The 21,246-nt window shown below is 39.3% G+C and overlaps 1 protein-coding gene across 2 annotated transcripts in view; it reads left to right on the top strand.

The window, feature by feature from the left end:
* NPNT (nephronectin) overlaps positions 1–21,246 on the top strand; it is a 77,197-nt gene that overhangs the window by 43,528 nt on the left and 12,423 nt on the right. For both annotated transcript variants that reach the window (XM_081812032.1, XM_081812031.1), the window contains 3 exons: positions 1,656–2,039; positions 20,213–20,299; positions 20,790–20,888. In XM_081812032.1, the coding sequence (XP_081668158.1) occupies positions 1,656–2,039; positions 20,213–20,299; positions 20,790–20,888 (570 nt within the window). The remainder of the gene's footprint in view (positions 1–1,655; positions 2,040–20,212; positions 20,300–20,789; positions 20,889–21,246) is intronic.

The raw sequence follows: 21,246 nt of genomic DNA, 5'->3' as shown, positions 1-21,246 counted from the left end.
TTTTTTATTTTTTATTTATTTGCGAGAGAGAGAATGAGAGACAGAGAGCATGAGAGGGAGGAGGGTCAGAGGGAGAAGCAGACTCCCTGCCGAGCAGGGAGCCCGATGCGGGACTCGATCCCGGGACTCCAGGATCATGACCTGAGCCGAAGGCAGTCGCTTAACCAACTGAGCCACCCAGGCGCCCAAAAGTAGACTTTTTATAGCTAATTATGTTAGTCTATATTTTCTGCAAACAGGCAAATCACTTGCTCAGGTATTTTTAAAAAGTTAAAGACTCAGTAATGCATTCTAATCTTAAAAGCATTCAATTCCTTTGCTAAAATGTCTCAATAGCTTCCCTTTGGCTGGCAAGAAATGATGGAGCTCTCCCTGAGAATTTGATTTTGTTATAATCAGAAGTAAATGTTTGTCATTAGCATTACATTATGACAGACGGAAAATCTGAATATATATTTTTTGGTCCTCTGTTTTATGTCTTCTAATTCTACTATTAAAAAATCATTCCGATATTTATTTTCTCTAAATTTAGGACAGTTTTGCTTTTTAAATCCTTACAAGCTCTGTTTGGCATATGGCTATGTTAGTAGATAAACATTAAAAAAATAACCTCCAAGATGAAAGTTTTACAAATTAAAGGCCATAATTTAGCATACATTTCATATGACAGTAGATAATTTTTAAAGCTTTGGAGTAAAATATTTACTGAAAATCATGAGCCTTGAAATCATGGGAGTTAAAGGATTTTTGAAGGGTCATGTAGTCATACTCCAGGCCTGGAGTATACTGTTCTAGGAAGATTAAATATTAATTCCTTTTGGTGACGATAATCACCGAAAAAGATTCCACAGATGATCACAGTGACCTCGGAAGTTTTTTTAAGCAGTTGTATAAATAGTAAGGGGGAATGCAAACAAACTTCAAAAATATACAGAACATTTAGGGTGCCTGGGTGGCACAGTCGGTTAAGTGTCCAACTCTTGGTTTCCATTCAGGTCATGATCTCGGGGTCGTGAGATCGAGCCCAGTGTCTGGCTCCACACTTAGCGCAGAGTTTGCTTGGGATTCTCTCTCCCTCTCCCTTTGCCCTTCCCGCTCATGCTCTCTTATTCTCTCAAATAAATAAAATCTTAAAAAAATATATGGAATACTTAATGTATTTTGCATGAGTTGAATTTACATAGAGTATGGAAGAGAAAAGTATTAGTCTTTAGATTATTCAAAACATGATTTTATAGTATATGTGTGCCCTAGGGACACTTAACATAGATTCTGAACAAACATTTCTCATATTTTAAAAAACTTAAAATGTTTCTGCGTTTTAAAAATCTCAAGGATTGTTGTTTATTTCCATTTTACAAATACTTGAAATTCTTTGTGTTGTAAATAATACATATCCATTATAGAAATACCAGTATAATTTTTGCATATATCTACAGGATGAATATGTATGTGTATGAATATATATCTATATATCATATACATACCCACACATAGTTGTTATTTGGAAAACAGCATGACTTACAGTAGGGGAATATTCTAAATGTGAAAAGTAAGCCTAGTTATCATGAGATATTCTAATGTGTTTTCACAATTTGATTCCACAACCGAACTTTTAGAGAGACACACGAATTTAAATCTTTTGACTCTTTCAGATATTCCAAAAGTCATGACTGAACCTTCAGGTCCAATTCATGTACCAAAGGGAAATGGTACCATTTCAAAGGGTGATGGAGGACACAGTAACTGGATTCCTGATGTTGGAAGTACTAGGTGGCCTCTGAAGACACCATATATTCCTCCTGTTATTACGAACAGGCCCACTTCTAAGCCAACAACAAGACCTGCACCAAGGCCAACGGCAGAGCTGACCCCACCCCCATTCACAGAACTCGGAACATCTCCACCCGCAACAAGCCCGGAAAGCCCGAGCACCAGACTGACCCCTGCAACACCCATTGCCACTACCTCTCCAAGATGGATTACAGTTGACAACAGGATACAGACAGATCCTCAGAAACCCAGAGGAGACGTGTTCAGTAAGTCATAGAAATGTTAGCACATATTTTGGAGTTTTTTTCCTAGTTGTGTTGAGATATAATTGACATACAGCACCATATAAGTTTAGGGAGTATAGCATAATGATTTGACTTACATATATCGTGAAGTACTGACCACCATAAGTTTAGTTAACATCCATCATGTCATATAGGTACAAAAGAAACAGGAACAAAATTTTTCTGTGATGAGAAGTCTTTGGATCTACTCTCATAACAACTTTCATGTAAGTCCTACAGTAGTGTCAACTGTAGTCATAACATTGGACATTATATCCCTAGTACATATTGATCTTATAACTGGAGTTTTGTACCTTTTGACTACTTTCCTCCTGTTCTCCCCACCCACCCACCCACCACTGTTGGTAATCAAAAATCTGACCATTTTCTGTAAGTTTTTTTTTTTTTTTTTTAAGATTTTACATATAATATGTGAGATCATACAGTATTTGTCTTTCTCTGTCTGACTTATTTCACTTAGCATAATGCCTCAGGTGTATCCAGACTATCTCAGATGGCAGTATTTTCTCATTTATTTAAAGGCTGAATTGTGTATATATCCCATTGTATATTCATACCACACCTTCTTTATCCACTCATCCATTGATGGACACTTAGGTTGTTTCCATGTCATGGCTATTGTAAATAATGCTGCAGTGACCATGGGAGTGGAGATATCTCTTTGACATAATATTTTCATTTTCTTTGGATAAATATCCAGAAGTGGAATTGCTGGATCATGTGGCAGTTCTAGTTTTAATTTTTTGAGGAACCTCTATACTGTTTTCCATGGTGGCTGCACTAATTTACGTTCCTACCGACCGTAAACGAGGGTTCTCTTTTCTCCACCTCCTTGCCAGCATTTGTTATCTCTTATCTTTTTGATGATGGCCATTCTAACAGGCACAAAGCGGTATCTCATTGTGGCTTTATTTCCCTCACAATTAGTGATGTTGAGCCTCTCTTCATGTGTCTGTTGCCCATCTGTGTGTCCTCTTTGGAAAGCTGTATATTCAGGTCCTCTGCCCATTTTTAATCAGATTGGTTGGGGTTTTTTGCTATTGAGTTGTATGAGTTCCCTGTGTATTTTAGATATTAGCCCCATATCAGATGTATTGTTTTCAAATATTTTTCTCCATTCCATAGGTTGTCTTTTCATTTTGTTGATGGTTTCTTTTGCCATGCAGAAGCTTTTTTGTTTGTTGCAGTCCCACTTGTTTTTTTTTTTTTATTTTATTGCTTATGCTTTAGGTGTCATATCCAAAAATTCATTGCCAAGTCCCATGTCAAGGATTTTTTTCCTATATTTTCTTCTAGGAGTTTTATGGTTTCAGGTCTTATGGTCAAGTCTTTAATCAATTTTGAGTTAATATGTTTATGTTATATAAGATAAGGGTCTACTTTCATTCTTTTGCATGTGAATATCCAATTTTCCCAGAACCATTTATTGAAAAGACTGTCTTTTCGCCATTGAGTATTCTTGGCTCCCATGTCAAATATGCTTGGGTTTACTCCTGCACTATTGATTTTGTTCCATTGGTCTGTGCATCTGTTTTTATGCAAATACCATACTGTTTTGATGACTATAGCTTTATAGTATAGCTTGAAATCAGGAAGCATGATGCTTCTTGCTTTGTTCTTCTTTCTCAGGATTGCTTGGGCTACTCAGGGTCTTTTGTGTTGGCACATTTTTAATAAGCTCTTTACAGTGGCATTTCCATCATTGGCCATGCCTTGAATAAGAATGAAACATAAAAAGAATTAGCTGTACAAAGTATAAGTCATATGTCTTTATTGTTAAATATTATAAAGAACTGTATAAAAGGCAGTCAACTGGGCAAATTACAATGTGTGTAGAAATGGAAGGAATATCACAAAGTCCTATGGTAGATCTCATTTCCTATCCAGTATGGGAATTCTCCTAACATACTTAGATTGAGTCAAAAACTCTCAGAGATGGGAAACCTAACTATATCATATCCCATTTAACTTTTAATCTAACTTAACTAAATTCAATCAGTAAACAATTTTGAGTGTGTTTTAGAATTCCAGGCCCTGTATTAGGCATTGGATTTACAAAGATAAAACAGATAAGGTATAATCTGGTGGGAAAGATAGTTGCCCAGAAGATAACTGGGATACTGTGTTAATGAAAGAAATTAGAGCACCTAATCAGTCCTCTGGGCAGGAAGTATTGGGGTGAGCGGGGGCAAAGAGCTTGAGGAAAGACAGGTACTATAGTTCATGGGAACAGCACAGCAAAGGCACAGAGGTAGGAAGCAGGCTCACATAAGCAGTAACCTGCCAGTAAACCTGTCCCTTGTGTTTGCTGTGCCCTGGTGGTTGGATCTAGAAGACTGGAGCTGGATCAGATCAGAGACCCCAGATTTTCAGTGGGTGAGTGGGTAAAGGATGGTATCACCCATAGAGATAGAGGCTAGAGGTAAAGCAGCAAGTTTTGAAGGAGGAAGAGGTTGTACCCTTGCTAGCGGACCAAGATGTGTAATTTTACAACTTGCAAATGCTCCCTGTATTTATGTCATGTGTCACCATGCTTACTGTTAGGCACCTTTGCATTCACTCCTCCTGTCTCCTCTTCTTTTCCCACTGCTCCCTGACAGAACCAAACTTTGCTTCTTTATATTGAATACTTGTGCAAATTTTTTTTTAACAGGCGAAAAGAACACTGACATTTGTGAATTTTTAAGAGAAGTTTCTTTTTGCTTGTATGTGACTCTCAAATTTCTCTTCTGTCCATTTGAAGAAGAGATTGAAATTCTCTAATTCTGATATAGTTGTAACTGTGTATGCTTTAGGCAATAAAAATAATTTTTAGAGGAATCCGATAGTAGATCCAGTAATATGTTTTACATTCACATATGTTTTATTTGAAAATGTATTTTTTTAAAGATTTTATTTGACAGAGCGAGAGAGCACAAGCAGGGGGAGTGGGACAGGGAGAAGCAGGCTCCCCACTGAGCAGGGAGCTCAATGTGGGGCTGGATCCCAGGACCCTGGGATCATGACCTGAGCCCAAGGCAGACACTTAACCGACTGAACCACCCAGGTGCCCCGAAAATGATTTTTTTTAAATCTTTCTCCTCTTTGCCTCCCTTCCTTTCCTTTGTTCTCTCTCAGCAGTGTCTCTTTCTTTCTCCTCTGCTTTGTTTTGTTTTCATCTCTTCGTGATCATATAGTGGGATGTTTATTCATGGGTGCTTAAGTAAGGATAGTACCTTATGTTATTCTGTTGCCTTAAGGTAGGGTCATAAAAACTTGGCAACTTAATATAAAAACACACTGTGACATTGATATGAACATCTTTCTGAGTCTTTTAATATTTTCTCATTTTAAAAAGTATGTCTTTCTTGGGACGCCTGGGTGGTGCAGTTGGTTAAGCGTCCAACTCCTGATTTTGGCTCAGGTCATGATCTCAAGGTTGTGAGGTGGAGCCCCAGGTCAGGCTCCATGCTGGGCGTGGAATCTGCTTGGGATTCTCTCTTCCTCTCCCTGTGCCCCTCCCCACTCACTGGTGTTCTCTCTCTCTCTCTCTTAAAAAAAAAAAAAAAATATATATATATATATGTCTTTCCATTATTCCTCTCTATATCAACACACATATGAATTAAAAGTGTAACATTAAAGTTCACCAACAGAATTTAGCAGGACAAGATGGGGGAAACATGGAGTTCCAGCAGTGTTTGAGAGCACTCATTCTGAGAGGGTGTGATCTTAAAGACATGCCCTGGGAAAGAATTCCCTTGATCAGATGCCAAGGTGGCCACATGTCACAGACAGCATTGCTGCCTCTGGACACCACCCACCCCAAATCCGATTCCACTCTTGTTCATCTTCAGCTATAGCGCTGCTTAACATGGACGAGGGCATTTTAGACACCTCTTAATTTACTGTCTTGTGATTATAGCCTATTTTCTGAGTAAGAGAGGAGTTCTAAGTTTTTAATTCAAGACAAACAGCTAGTGTTTATTCACTGTGAAAGCAGAAAGGAACCTTAGCAATGTTTTAGTTCAACACTCTCTCTTCGTTGATATTTTCTTCGCTTCTGGCAAAATAATGTCTTAAGCCATCCTTTTTCTCCATGGGTCTGAGAATAGAATTTAACTCTCCCCATTTCATAAATGTTCAGGTGATGTTCATGACAGCTACTGCCAGGCAGTCTCCAAACAGCCCTATACTCTAGTTGTATTTTTCTTTACATTGAAAGATGTATGTTTGTTTAATGGAAGAGGTTGTGAAACAGAGCTTTTCTTTATAATGTGTGTTTATGTGCGTAGTTATGTATTGTTCCCCTGAGGAAGGACTAAAGCTACTTTAGGAAATCAAGAAAATCAAGGAAAAAGAAATCAAGGAAAAAATTATAACACAGATACATCTCCAACCCAGACTTCTCCCCAAACTTTTCTTGGGTATCCATCTGCCTGTTGAACCTTTCCAGTTAGATGGAAATACATATGTCAGACTCCGCATGTCTAATTGCTTCTGATTATCAGCCCAAACATTCTGCCCACAGCCTTTCCCACCCCAGGAGATGTCACCTCCGTCCTACCAGCTGCTGAGGCCAAAGAAAGATCTTGAGGTCCTCTTAAACTACTCTTTTTATACCCACATTCAATCTGTGTGGAAATCCTGTTAGCTAGCCTTACCTTCAAATTCTGCCTCAAGTGGGAGTGCCTCTCACCATCTCCAGTGCTTGCCTCCCTGACCCCAGCCCTTCTTCCCTGGGGAGGACAGGTCCAAATTCCTTTATCCAGATGAGTGGTGGGATAGAGAATTTTTCAGAGTTTTGAAAAGTAATTAGATACATGTGTATACTGAAACAGATTAATGTTTCTACAGTGAAACATAGGGATATTTATGCTAATTTGGCTCCCAAAGAGTTTGGTTGAGTTACAGAAATAGCTTTTGGATTTCAGCCTTATGAGGAACAACGGGCCGGTGCTGCAGGAGTCTTTGACAGGTCTCCCTGCTTCCCCCGTGGTCCCCTCTCCACCCAGCAACTAGAGGGATCTTTTAGAACAGAAGTGAGACGTCAGCGTTCAGAGCTGTGCACCAGCACGTGCTTGGCTCCATGTGAACGCAAGCCCGCCCGGCGTCTCACAGAGTGCTACAGGATCTTGTCTCCTCACACTCTGCCCTCCTTGACTGCACTCCAGCCTCCTCACTGATCCTCAAACAGCTCCTTCGGACTTTTGCTCCAACCCTTCCCTCTCCCTGGGACACTCTTCCCCCAGCTCTCAGCTTGGCTCAGTCTCTCACCTCTTTACACAAATGTCAGATGACCAGGGGGACCACCCTGATGCCCGTATTCAATATTGTGAGCCCTACCAACCACCACCAGCATGCCTCTCTACCTATTGTTTTTCTCTCTCTTTTTTTTAAAAGATTTTATTTATTTTTTTTGACAGAGAGAGACACAGCAAGAGAAGGAACACAAGCAGGGGGAGTGGGAGAGGGATAGAGAGAAGCAGGCTTCCCGCGGAGCAGGGAGCCCGATACGGGGCTCGATCCCAGGACCCTGGGATCATGACCTGAGCTAAAGGCAGACGTTTAATGACTGAGCCACCCAGGCACCCCTGTTTTTCTCTTTTTAATACCATTTATCACCTTCTAATATACTGTATTATTTACTTACTGATCATGTCTATTGTTATATCTCCCTACTAGAATACAAATTTTTTGAGGACGGGGATCTTTGTTTTGTTCACTGGTATGTCTCAAGAACCTAGAATAATGCCTGGCACATAATTGGCACTTGAACATTATTTGTGGAACAAAGGAATGAATAGATCACTCATAGCATTTTAAAGTAAATTATCATCATGTAATCAAATTTTCTATACAAAAGCTAGGCCGATATAATAACAGATTTAATCTATATTTAAGAATTAAAAAATATTCTTTTCTGATTGTTCCTTATTTTTTTACTGTGGTGCCTCCACCATTTTCCCCTCTCTTTCTTCTCTCCCTTCCTCCTTTCTTTTTAGAGATTGGCATTCTATTCAGTGGATTATTAAATCTGAAAATTTGATGATAATGAGAAGGCAGATGATGTCAGTGTAGATATAATGTCTCAAAATATATATTTCCCTAGCTTCTGAGACTAGCTCAAATAATTTTTGCTTTATACTTTTATTATTTGGAAGTTGGCGTGTATGATGAAAGTTGGCACGTTTTTTTTAATGTGAAAAAGATTTAAGAAACAGCCCCTTAAAACAACATTTCTTGTAGGCGTAAACAAAATATCATTGATGCTGGAATTTTTGTCCTTTTACTACAAAAGAAAGGGGTTCAAAACAAAAAAAAATTTTTTTGAAACTTCAAATAAGCAATCCAGAAGGAATGATTATAATACAGCCTTTTCACATTTTAATTTGGGGCCTAAAAACTTTCATCAAACCAACATCAATTAATTATCCAAGTGTGATGTCCTTATGAGTTTTTAAAGAAATCATCCCAGTTATATCCCAAATCTCTAAGGATGACTAAAGTCCCTCACAATAACACATTTTACTGTTGGGATATTCTTTCTCATATTTAATCTAAATTCTTGAAATTGTAGTTTACACCAGTGCAGGAATGGTCAGGTAATTGTGGCTGAGGGACACAGCTGGTCAGTCTCTCCAGATTCTGTATTCCTTGTATTAAAGGACACTCTCTGGAAATTACTCAGCTGTCTCTTGTTTGGGCTCGGTAATTTGTTTCATAAACCTTTTCTTAGAAAGACTGTTTTTCAAAGAAAGAGTGTTTTTCAACCCACTTAGCAATCTTTTTGGGTTGCCTTTGAACATCCTTCGTTTTTCAAATCTGTCTCAAATGATAGGGTCCAAAGATCTGTAACAGTCACATCTGACCCAATATTGACTGCAAGCGGAATTTTTTTAAATGTGTTTTTCTAATCTAAATCATTTCCCTCTGTTGCCAAGTATAGTCTAGTGCAGATTTGTGGGCAGCCATTTATCCCCCCAATGTTTTCCCCTGAAACAGTCACACAGTGCTGGTACAGGGGCACCTGGTGGCTCAGTCGGTTGAGCGTCTGCCTTCGGCTCAGGTCATGATCCCAGGGTCTCAGGATCGAGCCCCGCATTGGGTTCCCTGCTCATCGGGGAGCCTGCTTCTCCCTCTGCTTGCCGCTCCCCCAGCTTGTACTCCCTCTCTCTCTCTGACAAATAACTAAAATCTTAAAAAACAAACAATGGCTGGTACATAGTAGGCACTCAAAAATATTGAATAGAATGAAATAAAATTTTATGTTGGAATCAACTTTTTCTCAATCTAAGTTATTCTTCAAATGCTTGAACTAGCTAAATTGAACTTGTTGATTCTGATGGTCTGTTCCCAAATGATCAAAATTATTTAAGACTATGGTCTTTTTTTTACTCCAATACAGCTTATAGCACAGTCATTGAAAGTAAACATTCTCTAGAAAACTCTCATATACCTCTAATTTTGAGCATGATGTAGGGAAATAGTGTTGAGGCATGTGAAACTGAGGAGTTTTTAACTCCTGCTAAGGAGAGAAAACATTGAACCAGAAGATCCAGTTTCAGTCCTCACCTCTATTATTTATAAATTACGTGACTTTGGACAAATTACTGTGCATTAGCTCTCATCTGCATAGTTTTTGAGACCATTGGGTTGATCTTGGACTCTGGAAGATCTTGGTGGAGGGTGGTCAGGGAGAGCAGAAAGACGCTGGGCAGACTTAGAGCAAGAAAAGCAGATTTAATTGGTGGGGTGGAATGCCTGTTTGAACATCAGAGATATGCTGCAGGGAATTGCTAAAAAGTTGGAGTTAGACTAAGCACCGAAGACAAAAATCTGGTATCAGAGCAGGTAGGAGCTATCCCAAAGCAAAGAAAATAAAAACTTTATGTAGAACCTGAAGTAAAGGAACTTAGGGGGAAATGCATTTCTAGTCTAGCAATACAATGAAATATTATGCAGCAATGTTTTTTGAAAAATATTTAATGCCTTGGGAAAACACTGATGTTATAAAAAGGGTAAGTAAAAGATGATACAGAACTGTATATACCGTTTGACCCCAATTAGGCACAAAATACATGTCTACATATGTTCAGAAGAATATAAAAGTTTGGAAGAAAAAAAGCAGATTAGTAATTGTGAATCTATCCAGTTTATGATATTTGGGGTGACTTTCCTTGTCCTTTTGTTGTCCTCACTCAGTGATGTTTACTCTTCCCATTCCCACTGCTGTGGGTCACTGTAATTTATTCTAGGAGATTCCTTAGGAGAGGTGTCAGTGGTCAGAATCCCACTCTCCCCAGGAAGAGAGTGAGCTGTGTGTTTTGAAAAAGTACCCCATGGGATTCTGATTCTCAGTCACATTAATTTTATTTAGAATATACTGGCTTTTAAAAATGCATTAAAGATTTTATTAACTTCTATTTTTAACTTTTCAAAATTGTCTTTACAATTGAGTGTGTCAGACATGCCCAGTTTTAGCTAGGAAGCTCAGATTACTGCAAGGAATGTAAAACCCCTTGGACTAGGAAGCAGATTTTTTTCAAAGTGTTATCAGAAGCTTTTGAACCAGAATAACCTAGGGTGCTTATTTAGGATGTAGATTCCTAATCCCTACCACACATTTACTAAATCAGACCTTCTAAGGGAGTACCTCTCTGCCTTCGGTGTGTATAGAAGTCACATGGAAATATGTTAAAGCGAAAATTCCGATTCAGTGGGTCTAGGATAGGACCTGAGATTCTGTGTTTCTAACAAGCTCACAGGTAGTGCCGTTGATCTGCCGACCACACTGGAAAGCGGGGCTCTCTGAGCCGTAATGTTCGCTCCAGCCAGTAGAACCGTGTCCTGAATGGGAACAGAGCTAGCCAGATGTGGAGTGTTCAAATGTAGCAGCTGTGCCTACAATGCGGCATGGAGCATCTGGGTCACATAAAGAAGAGAAGTGTTGCTAAATAAAGATTACAGAATATAATGTAATGTGTATCAGGTGCTCTTAGGAGTGGCCTTATCAGAGAACCAGACTCCCTGTTGCTTTGTTATTCTAGATCCTGAGAATGTGTTGAAATTCCAAGTATCAGGCAGTAAAAAGAAAACTTTCCACTTTAAGATTGTTGCTCTGCTGTGCACTGTGTACGGTTTCCTTTTCTCGCCTTCCTTCTGTGGATTTTACGGAGGCTGTGGCTGGTGTGGTCTCATTATTCTTAGTCTCTTTCCCGATGCTGTGTGGTAATGGGTAAAAGGTTGTTTCTGCTGAGGGGTTTGCTTTCTGGTAAAGACCAGAGACCCTAAGATGCCTGACATCTCCCTGGAGATTACATCTCTGCTGGTGTTTGGAAGGAGCGAGTTGTCGCTGCTTACAGGTCAGGATCTGGTGCGGTGAATTCGGAAAGTTTCCAAGATTTTTGATTTCTATTTAATTTGATTTGACGGTGGCTGGTTAAAAAAAAAAAAAAAAATCGTTCTCCCCGGAAGGTACAGATTGAATTCTTGGTGAACGTGACCAAAGTCAGAAATCAAAAATGTTTTAAGTTGAATGCACATCTGTCTGTAGTGTTGTGAGGAAAAGTAACTGTGCTCGTAGGCACTCTGTGATTTGGGGCCTGTTATGAAATCTTCCTCTGCCTTCATTTCCTCATCTGTAAGTGGGGATGATAATAGTATCTACCTCACTGAGCTGTTGTGGGTGCACATAAAACTCTCACCATATACTAAGAATTCAATACATGGCAGCCGGTACTACCTCTGTGGCTGTTGTTGAATTCAATTATATAGTAATGACCAGAGAGAAGCAAATAAAAAGACTGGAAAGGAGCTTCTGAAATTTCCTTAACCACATTAGAGAAAATTCTTAGCCATATACTGATGACTAGCAAAAAGAAAAGGGTTTCTGGGCTCCACAGAAATAAGCCCTACTTAACTCATAAAATACAGCCCCATTTTGTGTTCAGTTCCGAGTCTATATTTTTATGATGCTTTTATAATGCTTTTTATTATGGGTCATTATATTTTAATATTATTTTCGGCTAACCAGATCCTTTTGAACCAAATCGATTTGCTAGTGTGAGCTATTGGGTGAGCAGAGAAAATACAAATAGAAAGCTAGCTACTTCACATGTCCTTTACTTTTTACCAAATCATTGGAATATTCTGTTTCCTTTAGGTGTTCATAGTAACTAGGTGAACAGTTGTGATGTTAAAAGACAGGATCCCCTCAACTTCTTTGCTGCGTCAGTGGTGACAACAGCCTTTTGAGAGATGAGTCTATCTAGGTGGGAAACATGTTACAGGATGTGTCTGATAAATTCCAAAAATAAAAGCTGTTTTTCCTTTAAAGCGATTTCTTTGGCCTGAGGGCACTGACATGTGTCCCGCACAGCAGGTGAGCTTCTGCAGGCAAATCCCCCCCGCCCCCCCACCTTGTGTCCAGCAGCAGCCTGAGATCAGGTACTCTGCTCACCACCTGCTCTGGAATGTTCCTGACAGGGCTACTCTTCATGGTTTCCTTTGGCTTCAGAAGAGGGAGAGAGAACAGAACGTGTCAGGTGTTCTCTTGCTCTGGAAAAGTTGTGTTCTCATCCTTATGGTCATACTTAAAAAAGAACCATCTTTTAGATATTCTTTTCTCCTGGGTTTGCCCCAGTCAGTGCTTTGAGTTGTTCTGAAACTTTATTAAAGGAGAAATAGGTGAGCCATGTAAATTGGGCTCCTTACTGAGTACTGGAGCAGTGTCTATGTTCTACCTTTCACCAGAGATTGATTTTTTCCCAGTTCTGCTCTTTACTCTCAGCCCAAAGGGCTGTCTTTGAACATTTTAGATTCTTCCTATGGGATGAAAGCTTTGGCAGACAAGGGCTTATTTCTGTGGAGCCCAGAAACCCTTTTCTTTTTGCTAGTAATCAGTATATGGCTAAGAATTTTCTCTAATGTGGTTAAGGAAGTTTCAGAAGCTCCTTTCCAATCCTTTTATTTGCTTCTCTCTGGTCATTTAAAGCTATAATGCATGCGTATGTTCTTCATCTGGAGAGGGAAAGAAGGGGCCAGGGGAGGGGGCGGGGGAGAGAGAGAGGCAGGAAACTGCCTCATAAAACCCAGTCATTCATTCCTACTCTGTAGTCTCTAAAAATCCCCTAGGTTTTGCTTTCAGAAAGAGCCTTCAGAATATTAGGAGAGTTACATATGCACCATTCTCTTCCACTGAACGAAAACCCTGACCATAGAAACAATTTAAGACAGTGTTATCTTTAATCTTTTCATCTCACGACAAATGCCAGAATTAGCCTGGGTAATGTCATGGTAACCACCCTGGAAGAGAAACAGAATTTGCAAAGCTACCTTTAATAAATAGTGCTTACATTTTACTACGGTTAACTCTTTGGAAGAAGTCTGGCAGTGGGAGGTGTGTATATAATATTTACTTTTACTTCACAGTGCTTACTCTTAATGCTTTTTGGGTAACAGTATAGTTGACTATTTGGGAAACCTCATTTATGAACACAAGCTATATATTAGTATTATGTTCCTGGGGGAAATATATTTAATGGAAAATGGGCCAAAGGGTCTTTTTAAAGAGATTTCCTGCTTATTCGTGTGGCCAATTCTTCTCATGGTCTCCCAGGCCCTCCAGCCACTGGGAAAGAGTACCAGGTCCCTAAGCACAGTCCAACCACGTTTTTATCCAGTTGTCTGCATGCTTTATACCTGCACCTTCCTTTTATTTTAGTTCGTGCAGAAGGCTGTAAGAAGCACTGGGCAAGTGATAGTGTTTTGGTGGGTAAAACATTGGCCATTGGAAGGAAAAAGTTTAGGAAACAAATCTTTTAAAGACTATATGACCATTCTTTAGTTTATGTTAATTTTGGTCATGATGGCTCTCTGACCTCCACTTTCACCGCCCCCCCCTCCTATTTATTCTCCATGCTACAGCCAGAACATTGCACTTGACCTGAAATTTTGCAAAGACTTCCAGCTTCTACCAGAATAAAGCCCAAAATCTCTACAGGGCTTTAATCTGCCCACATCTGTCTCTAGCTTCATTTGGTGCCCTTCCTCCCGCAACCTGCCTCCCCACCTGTGAGCTCTAGAGCTGGAAGGATGTTTGAGTTCCACACCTTTTCATTCCCTAGGGCACTAGCTCTCAGTAATGCATCCTTCCTGTCCTGGTGTGAGCATCACTTCTCAGAGATCTTCGTGCATCTGTCCTCCCCAGGCTAGCTTAGCCAGCCCCCAGGCCCCACCCCCATGCTCACACAGCCTCCTCTACTTGTCTTTTAAAGCATTCATTACCTGGGGAAATTGTTAGAGGTCTGTCTTCACCTCTAGAAATTAGACCCCATGAAGGCAAGTGTATGCGCATTGCTTCACAAGTTCTTAGCCCAGTGCCTTGTACCCAGTGGATTCTCTTTCTTGACTGACTGGAATAAAAAGTGGATAGAATAGAGGGAGGATGGATAGACGGACAGACAGTAGAGGAATTGTATTGTTAGCATTTCTCCTATCCTTTTTTTAATCTCTAAAATTATACCATTCTAAGAATTAATGGTCCAGTTACTACACAGTATCAGATATGTGTTTGTTTTTTATAAAATAGATATATTGCATAGTTAAAGTGACTATTAGCTAAAATGCAAAGCAGGGAAAATAATTAGAAGAATCATGTACAAGTATCTATTCTGGTTATCTATTTTTAGACAAGGCTAGTCATTTATTTTAATATTTTCTACATTGATTAAACTAGTTCTCTTGAATCAAAGAATATGTACAAATTCACTAATATATTTCAATTTCATAGCCTCACATTTAATAACAGGTACCAAGACTCTATACAGAATTCTCTTTGAGGGGCCTGAGTGGCTCATTCGGTTGGGCGTCTACCTTCAGCTCGGGTCATGATCCTGGGGTCCTGGGTTGGAACCCTACGTTGGGCTCCCTGCTCAGCGGGGAGTCTGCTTCTCCCTCTCCCTCTGCCCCCCCCCCCCCAGTGCATGTGCTCGGTCGCTCTCTCAAATAAATTAAAAAGTTCTGTTTGAGCAATCAAAATACAAGTAACAGACATATAGTTGCTATGGGGTAGAGGTCTATATATGTGCTCTCACAGAACTCTCTATGTTTTAGGTACTTTTTTTCTCCTACAACAGAAATTTTCTTTTTATGAACAGTCCTAAAAATATACAATTACAAAAGACAAAGCAAACCAAACAAATGGGAAAACATCACTTTCATTTCCAATACTCAGACCACCATTATTAGCATATTGGTGTATTTTTTTTTTTTTTAACTGAGGTATAATTGATCTACCGTATTAGTTTCAGGTGTACAACACAATGATTTAATATTTGTATGTATGTTGAAATGATAACCACAATAACTCCAGTTAACACCCATCATACTTTGTTACAAAATCTTATGATGAGAAATTTTAAGATTTATGCTGTTAGCAACTTTAAAATATGCATTGCAGTATTACTAGTTATAGTCACCATGCTGTATATTATATCCCTATAATTTATTTACTTTATAACTGGAAGTTTGTAACTTTTGAGCCCCATTTGCCCACCTTTCACCCCTTGCCTCTGGCAACCAATCTGTTCTCTGTATCTATGAGCTTGTTTCTGTTGTAAAGATTCTATCTGTGAGCCAGACCTTGTGGTATTTTACTCTGACTCATTTCACTTATCATAATGCCTTCAAGGTCCGTCCATGTTGTCACAAGTGGCGAGATTTAATTCCTTTTTATAGCTGAATAATATTCCTCTGTGCATATACAGACCACATCTTCTTTATCCATTCATTTGTCAGTGGACACTTAGGTTGTTTCCAGATCTTCACTGTTAGAAATAATGCTGCAGTGAATATGAGAGTGCTTATATCTTTTTGAATTAGTGTTTTTATTTTCTTCAGATAAATACCCAGAAGTGGAATTGCTGAATCATGTGGCAGTTCTAATTTTAATTTTTTCAAGGAACCTCCATACTGTTTTCCATAGTGATTGCACCAATTTGCATTCCCATTAACAATGCACCAGGGTTCCCTTTTCTCCACATCCTTGCCAACATTCATTATTTCTTTTTGATTGCAGCCGTCCTAATAGGTGTGAGGTGATACCTCATCAGGGTTTTGATTTGCATTTCCCTGATGACTGGTGATATTGAGCACCTTTTCATGTACCTGTTGGCCTCTGTATGTCTTCTTCAGAAAAATGTTGATTTAGAACTCATTTTTTAATTGGATTTTTTTACTATTGAATTGTAGGAGTTCTTTATATATTTTGGGTAGTAACCTCTTATCAGATATGATTTGCAGATATTTTCTACTTAGTAGCTGGCCTTTTCATTTTGGTGATTGTTTCCTTTGCTGTGAAGAAGGTTTTTAGTTTGATATTGTCCTACTTGTTTATTTTTGCTTTTGTTGCCTTTGCTTTTGGAATCAGATCCCGAAACTCACTGTCAAGACCAATGTGAAGGAGATTACTGCCTATATTTTCTTCTAGGAGTTTTATGTTTTCAGATCTTACATTCAAGTCTTTAATCCATTTTGAGTTCATTTTTGTGTATTGTGTAAGATAGTGGTCCAGTTTCATTCTTTTGCGTATGGCCGTCCAGTTTTCCCAACACCATTTCTTGAAGAGACTGCATTTCCCCATTGCATGTTCTTGGCTTCTCTATTGTAAGTTAATTGACCGTATATGTTTGGGAGGGGGTGTTGTTTTTGTCACTCTTGTTTCTAGTCTGTTGTTTTGTTTGCTTGTTTTTCTTGTACATAGTTGAGGTCATACTGCTTGAATGACTTTTTCCCACTACTTATTTCACTTAGTATTTTCACATAAACCATAAAATATGCCAGGGAGTGGGGTGGTGAACCTTCTCCTGACCCTTCAGTGGAACACTCTTAGCAATCCATAGCGGTGTGAGAAAGGAGAAATAGTTGAACAATTTGGCAGAGTTACAAAGTAGAGTACACAGAATTGTAAGAACTAATAGCTGCTGAGCACATCAGGCCTCTAAATTCCTTGGAATGTTTCCCCATGAACTGCAGTGAGGGTGTGCTTGATCAACTGCTGCTGAAGTTAGTATTTTAGGCACTTGGTTTCCAAGAACTATTAATGAAACATCTGGCACTTTGCAAGTTGTTAGATGACTAATTCTTTGAGTTGCTGTTTTCCAAGTGTGTGATCTCCTCCCTTCCTTTCTCTTCAACCTCATCCCACATCACTTTCCCCATTTCTCAGCATCTTTCCTATAGGCATCATGAATGCCTTTCTGTAAATGTTCTGAGCACCTTCTTTGTAATTGCTGTCTGAAACACTCCCTTCCCCCCAACCCCCAACACTTTGCTTTTTGCTTGGAAGTTTCCACATTCTTTCCCTCTTGGTCTAAATGGTGCTTCCTTAGTGAGGTTCCCCTTGATCTCCCTTTATGACCAGTTTATTATTGTGAGAAGTCACCCTCATTATATTAATGCATGCAATGGATTGTTTAAGAACACTTCTAATAAGATGTTTCTAAGAAGGAGTTTGCAAGCTGTGTTCACACAGTGTTATGTCGGTAATGGAAGTGATACCCACTAAATAAGCATAAAGTGTTTAAGTACATTTGTAATACAGAGGTTTCTAAGAACACATCCTGCAAGCACCATAGAGAACAGTGTTATGTAGGTGGAAACTGCACCCATTCTATGAAGAATGAAGTGATGAGTTCACTTATAACATAGATGTTTCTAAGCTACTTGCAAGCTTCCTATGACAAGTGTTGTATCAGTGACTGGAAGTTATCCACATGTTGTAATATATGTATTATAGTGCTAAGATCACCTGTAATAAGGATGCTTCTAAGAACAACAACAACAAACAAAAAACAGGCCCTTTGTGCCAGGAAACCTTTGTTCAATCCTCCCTCTCTATACCAAGACTCTATTTACCATGTAACAGTCCTTCAGCTAGAAAAAAAGGGGGCTGACAAACTGCCATAATGTAGCACCATCCTATGGTACTGTAAGATTTGAGCTGTTCCAATCCAGAGATAATTTGTATAAGTAACAAGAGAACAAAAAAATGATTGTTCTATAGAATTTTTTGAACTTTCTCTATGTCATGAGAAATGAAGCATGTTTGCCTACAACTTTGTAATATTTCTAGTAAATAAGAGGCAGCCTCCCTCTTAGAGTCCTAAAGGAAGAAAGGAAAGCTATAAATGCATTGCCATGAGTCATTGGGGTGTACAAGAAGGTAGCCAGTTACCTCACCCCCTAGGGCACCTGTGACGGCGGTGTGTCCCTAAAGCTTGTCTATTGACCAGCTTCTCTTCTCCCATCCCTTTCAGGCTGGGTATATGCGAGTGTATGTGTGGGGGTGGGGGGCGGGGAATGGGTTTTCACTGTTTGGACTTCTGAAACAAAAAGGGAAAAACTTTAAAAGTAGAAAGCTAAAAAAAAATCAGTGCAAATATTATGGGATTAATTTAAAAAAAAATCTTGCTAAAAATAATAGGAATAGTGTTGAAAAAGAACCCTCTGACTGATATCTGTTCCTTGGCATTCGACTTCTTTTACTCCCTGCCTTATAAAAATATAGTTAATGAGGTTCTGGCAAAGAGAAGGGAGTAGCCCTGGTCTTTGGTCAGGAATTCCCCTTCACGGATATTCCCACATACCCCCCACCCTCCAACCCAGTTACTCTTCAGGACATCGTCTGGTGTTTTTCCTTCACAGCCCTCATCAACATTTAGAATTGTAGTGTGGATTTATGTTTAGTGTGGTTTAATGTTTGCCTCTCTAGTTCGAATGCAAGCTCCCAGAGGGTCAGGTCCTAGTTGGTCTTGTTCACCCCTTTAGCTGTCTCCCTGGCCTGCCATGGTACTTGGCATATGGGGGACAAATATACATTGAATAACTAATGCTTTAAATGACTCTTTTTAAAAAAGTAGATTTTTTTTTTTTTAAGATTTTATTTATTTATTTGAGAGAGAGAGAGAATGAGAGACAGAGAGCATGAGAGGGAGGAGGGTCAGAGGGAGAAGCAGACTCCCTGCCGAGCAGGGAGCCCGATGCGGGACTTGATCCCGGGACTCCAGGATCATGACCTGAGCCGAAGGCAGTCGCTTAACCAACTGAGCCACCCAGGCGCCCAAAAAAGTAGATTCTTAAGCTCTGTCCCAGTTGGTTCATTTGAGGAAAAGCGTTGACAAAACGAGTTTCTGATAAGATTTTCACATCCGTGCAGTAAACACTTATTGAGGATCTGTCACCAGGTCAAACCTTGGAAATGTCACATGAATAAGGCACAGTTGATGCCCTCCAGGACCTCAGAAACTAGCAGAGGGACACACACACATGTATGTGAATAGCTGCAATTCTCTATAGAAGAGTGTAATAGAGAGGTGTGCACATGAGCCTTTGGAGAGTACAAGGAGGAATGATTTAATTCACCTGGGGCATGAAAGTTTTCAGCCAGGCATGATATTTACAGTGGGGAAGACGGGAAGAAGAAGAGGGAAATAGGCAAAGTTTGGCAGGTTAATTAGTAGGAACAAGAGAATCCCAAGCTGGGGATGGGGCCAGAGATGTGAAAATGAATGGCATGATTTGGACAGTATTTTGTGTGTTTTGGGGGCTGGGTTGTGAATGCTGCATCAGGGAGTTGGGATTTGATCTTTAAGGAGCCAGGGAACCCAGCTGTGGTAAGAATTGTAGATGGAGTGCAGCAGTGGGCAGCCTTCACTGGAGGGAAGTTGATGCTGTGGTTAGAAAGTCAAACCATTCACTGCAGTTGCAGGCATTTTCCATTAAAACCGCCTTCATTTAGAGTTCATAATGTATCTTTCATAGAAACAAGTTCTAGAATTTGACAGAGGTGAATATTTTGCTAGAAACTGGTAGCTCGTTTAAAACGTATTTTCCAGGCAAAGACTTTTTAATGTATTTTTATGTTGTATTTTAGAAACTTTTGGAAAACATTTTTAAAAATTGTACTCAGATAAACGTTATAGTCCTAAGTCCCTATAGAATAAACATCATGAATCTTAAAGTGACATGTAATGAAATATTTTGGATTCTTCCAGATGCGTGAAATGCCTAGGTCTTCTCTTCTATGCCCTGGTTAAGGCCTGCATCTTTATCAATACCTCACCCAAACCAGACCAAACCTCTCTCTCTTGCAGTTCCACGGCAGCCTTCAAACGACTTGTTTGAAATATTTGAAATTGAAAGGGGAGTCAGTGCAGATGATGAAGCAAAGGATGATCCAGGTACATCCTTACATTTTTAGCATGTTATGACATTTTATTGTTTCCTTCCATTTCCTGAAAATGACTTTTAAATTGTAGATTGCTTAGTTACATCTGGGAAAAGTGTACTTTTTTTTAACAACTTGGTTTCCTCTGAAGTTATACAGTTGTTGAGTAAAAATAATTACATATCATCATCATCTTTTTAAAAAAATATTAAAGCAGCACTTAAACTATGAAGAGGAAACCCTATTTTGTAAGTGATGATGTAACAAGGTCATAATTTGGCAACATTGTTGTGTTCTATTTTTACAGCTGAACACACATGCACAGTTTTTCTAAGGAAGGATTCATGTGCTCTTCCTTTTATCTCATGGAGGGAAGTTCTGGTCGGATAGTTAAGTGTGGCTAGAAGAGAACACGTGTACAGATCGATAACCCTAGTTCACAAATTTGTTTTTACAAATTGTGCCATTGTGGTCTACTCATCTTTCTGGTCGTTTTCTTATAGGTGTTCTGATACACAGTTGTAATTTCGACCATGGGCTTTGTGGATGGATCAGGGAAAAAGACAGTGACTTGCACTGGGAACCAGTGAGAGATCCAACAGGTAAAACCAGTTAATCACTATCAATTTGATCCTGTCTGGGGACCTGGTTTTAACAATCAAGAATACTGTAACATATCTCTGTTTACCCTCTTTATTCAGTAAAGAAAGATCTCGCCCAGCATTTCATATTGCATATTTTTTAAGTGAACTAGTCAGCAATAAACTAGAATTATATTATGGGAAGACAAGTAGTTCATTAAAAGACCATCTAGTTTGGCTAAAATTAACAAGTCAGGAAACGACAGATGTTGGCGGGGATGCGGAGAAAGGGGAACCCTCCTACACTGTTGTGGGAATGCAGGCTGGTGCAGCCACTCTGGAAAACTGTATGGAGGTTCCTCAAAAAGTTGAAAATAGA

This window comes from Leptonychotes weddellii, chromosome 2, assembly GCF_054177405.1.
Source record: "Leptonychotes weddellii isolate Sample4059 chromosome 2, ASM5417740v2, whole genome shotgun sequence".
Classification (NCBI taxonomy): Eukaryota; Metazoa; Chordata; class Mammalia; order Carnivora; family Phocidae; genus Leptonychotes; species Leptonychotes weddellii.
Note: the sequence above shows the minus strand (reverse complement) of the source record. Positions and strands in the feature narration are given on the sequence as shown.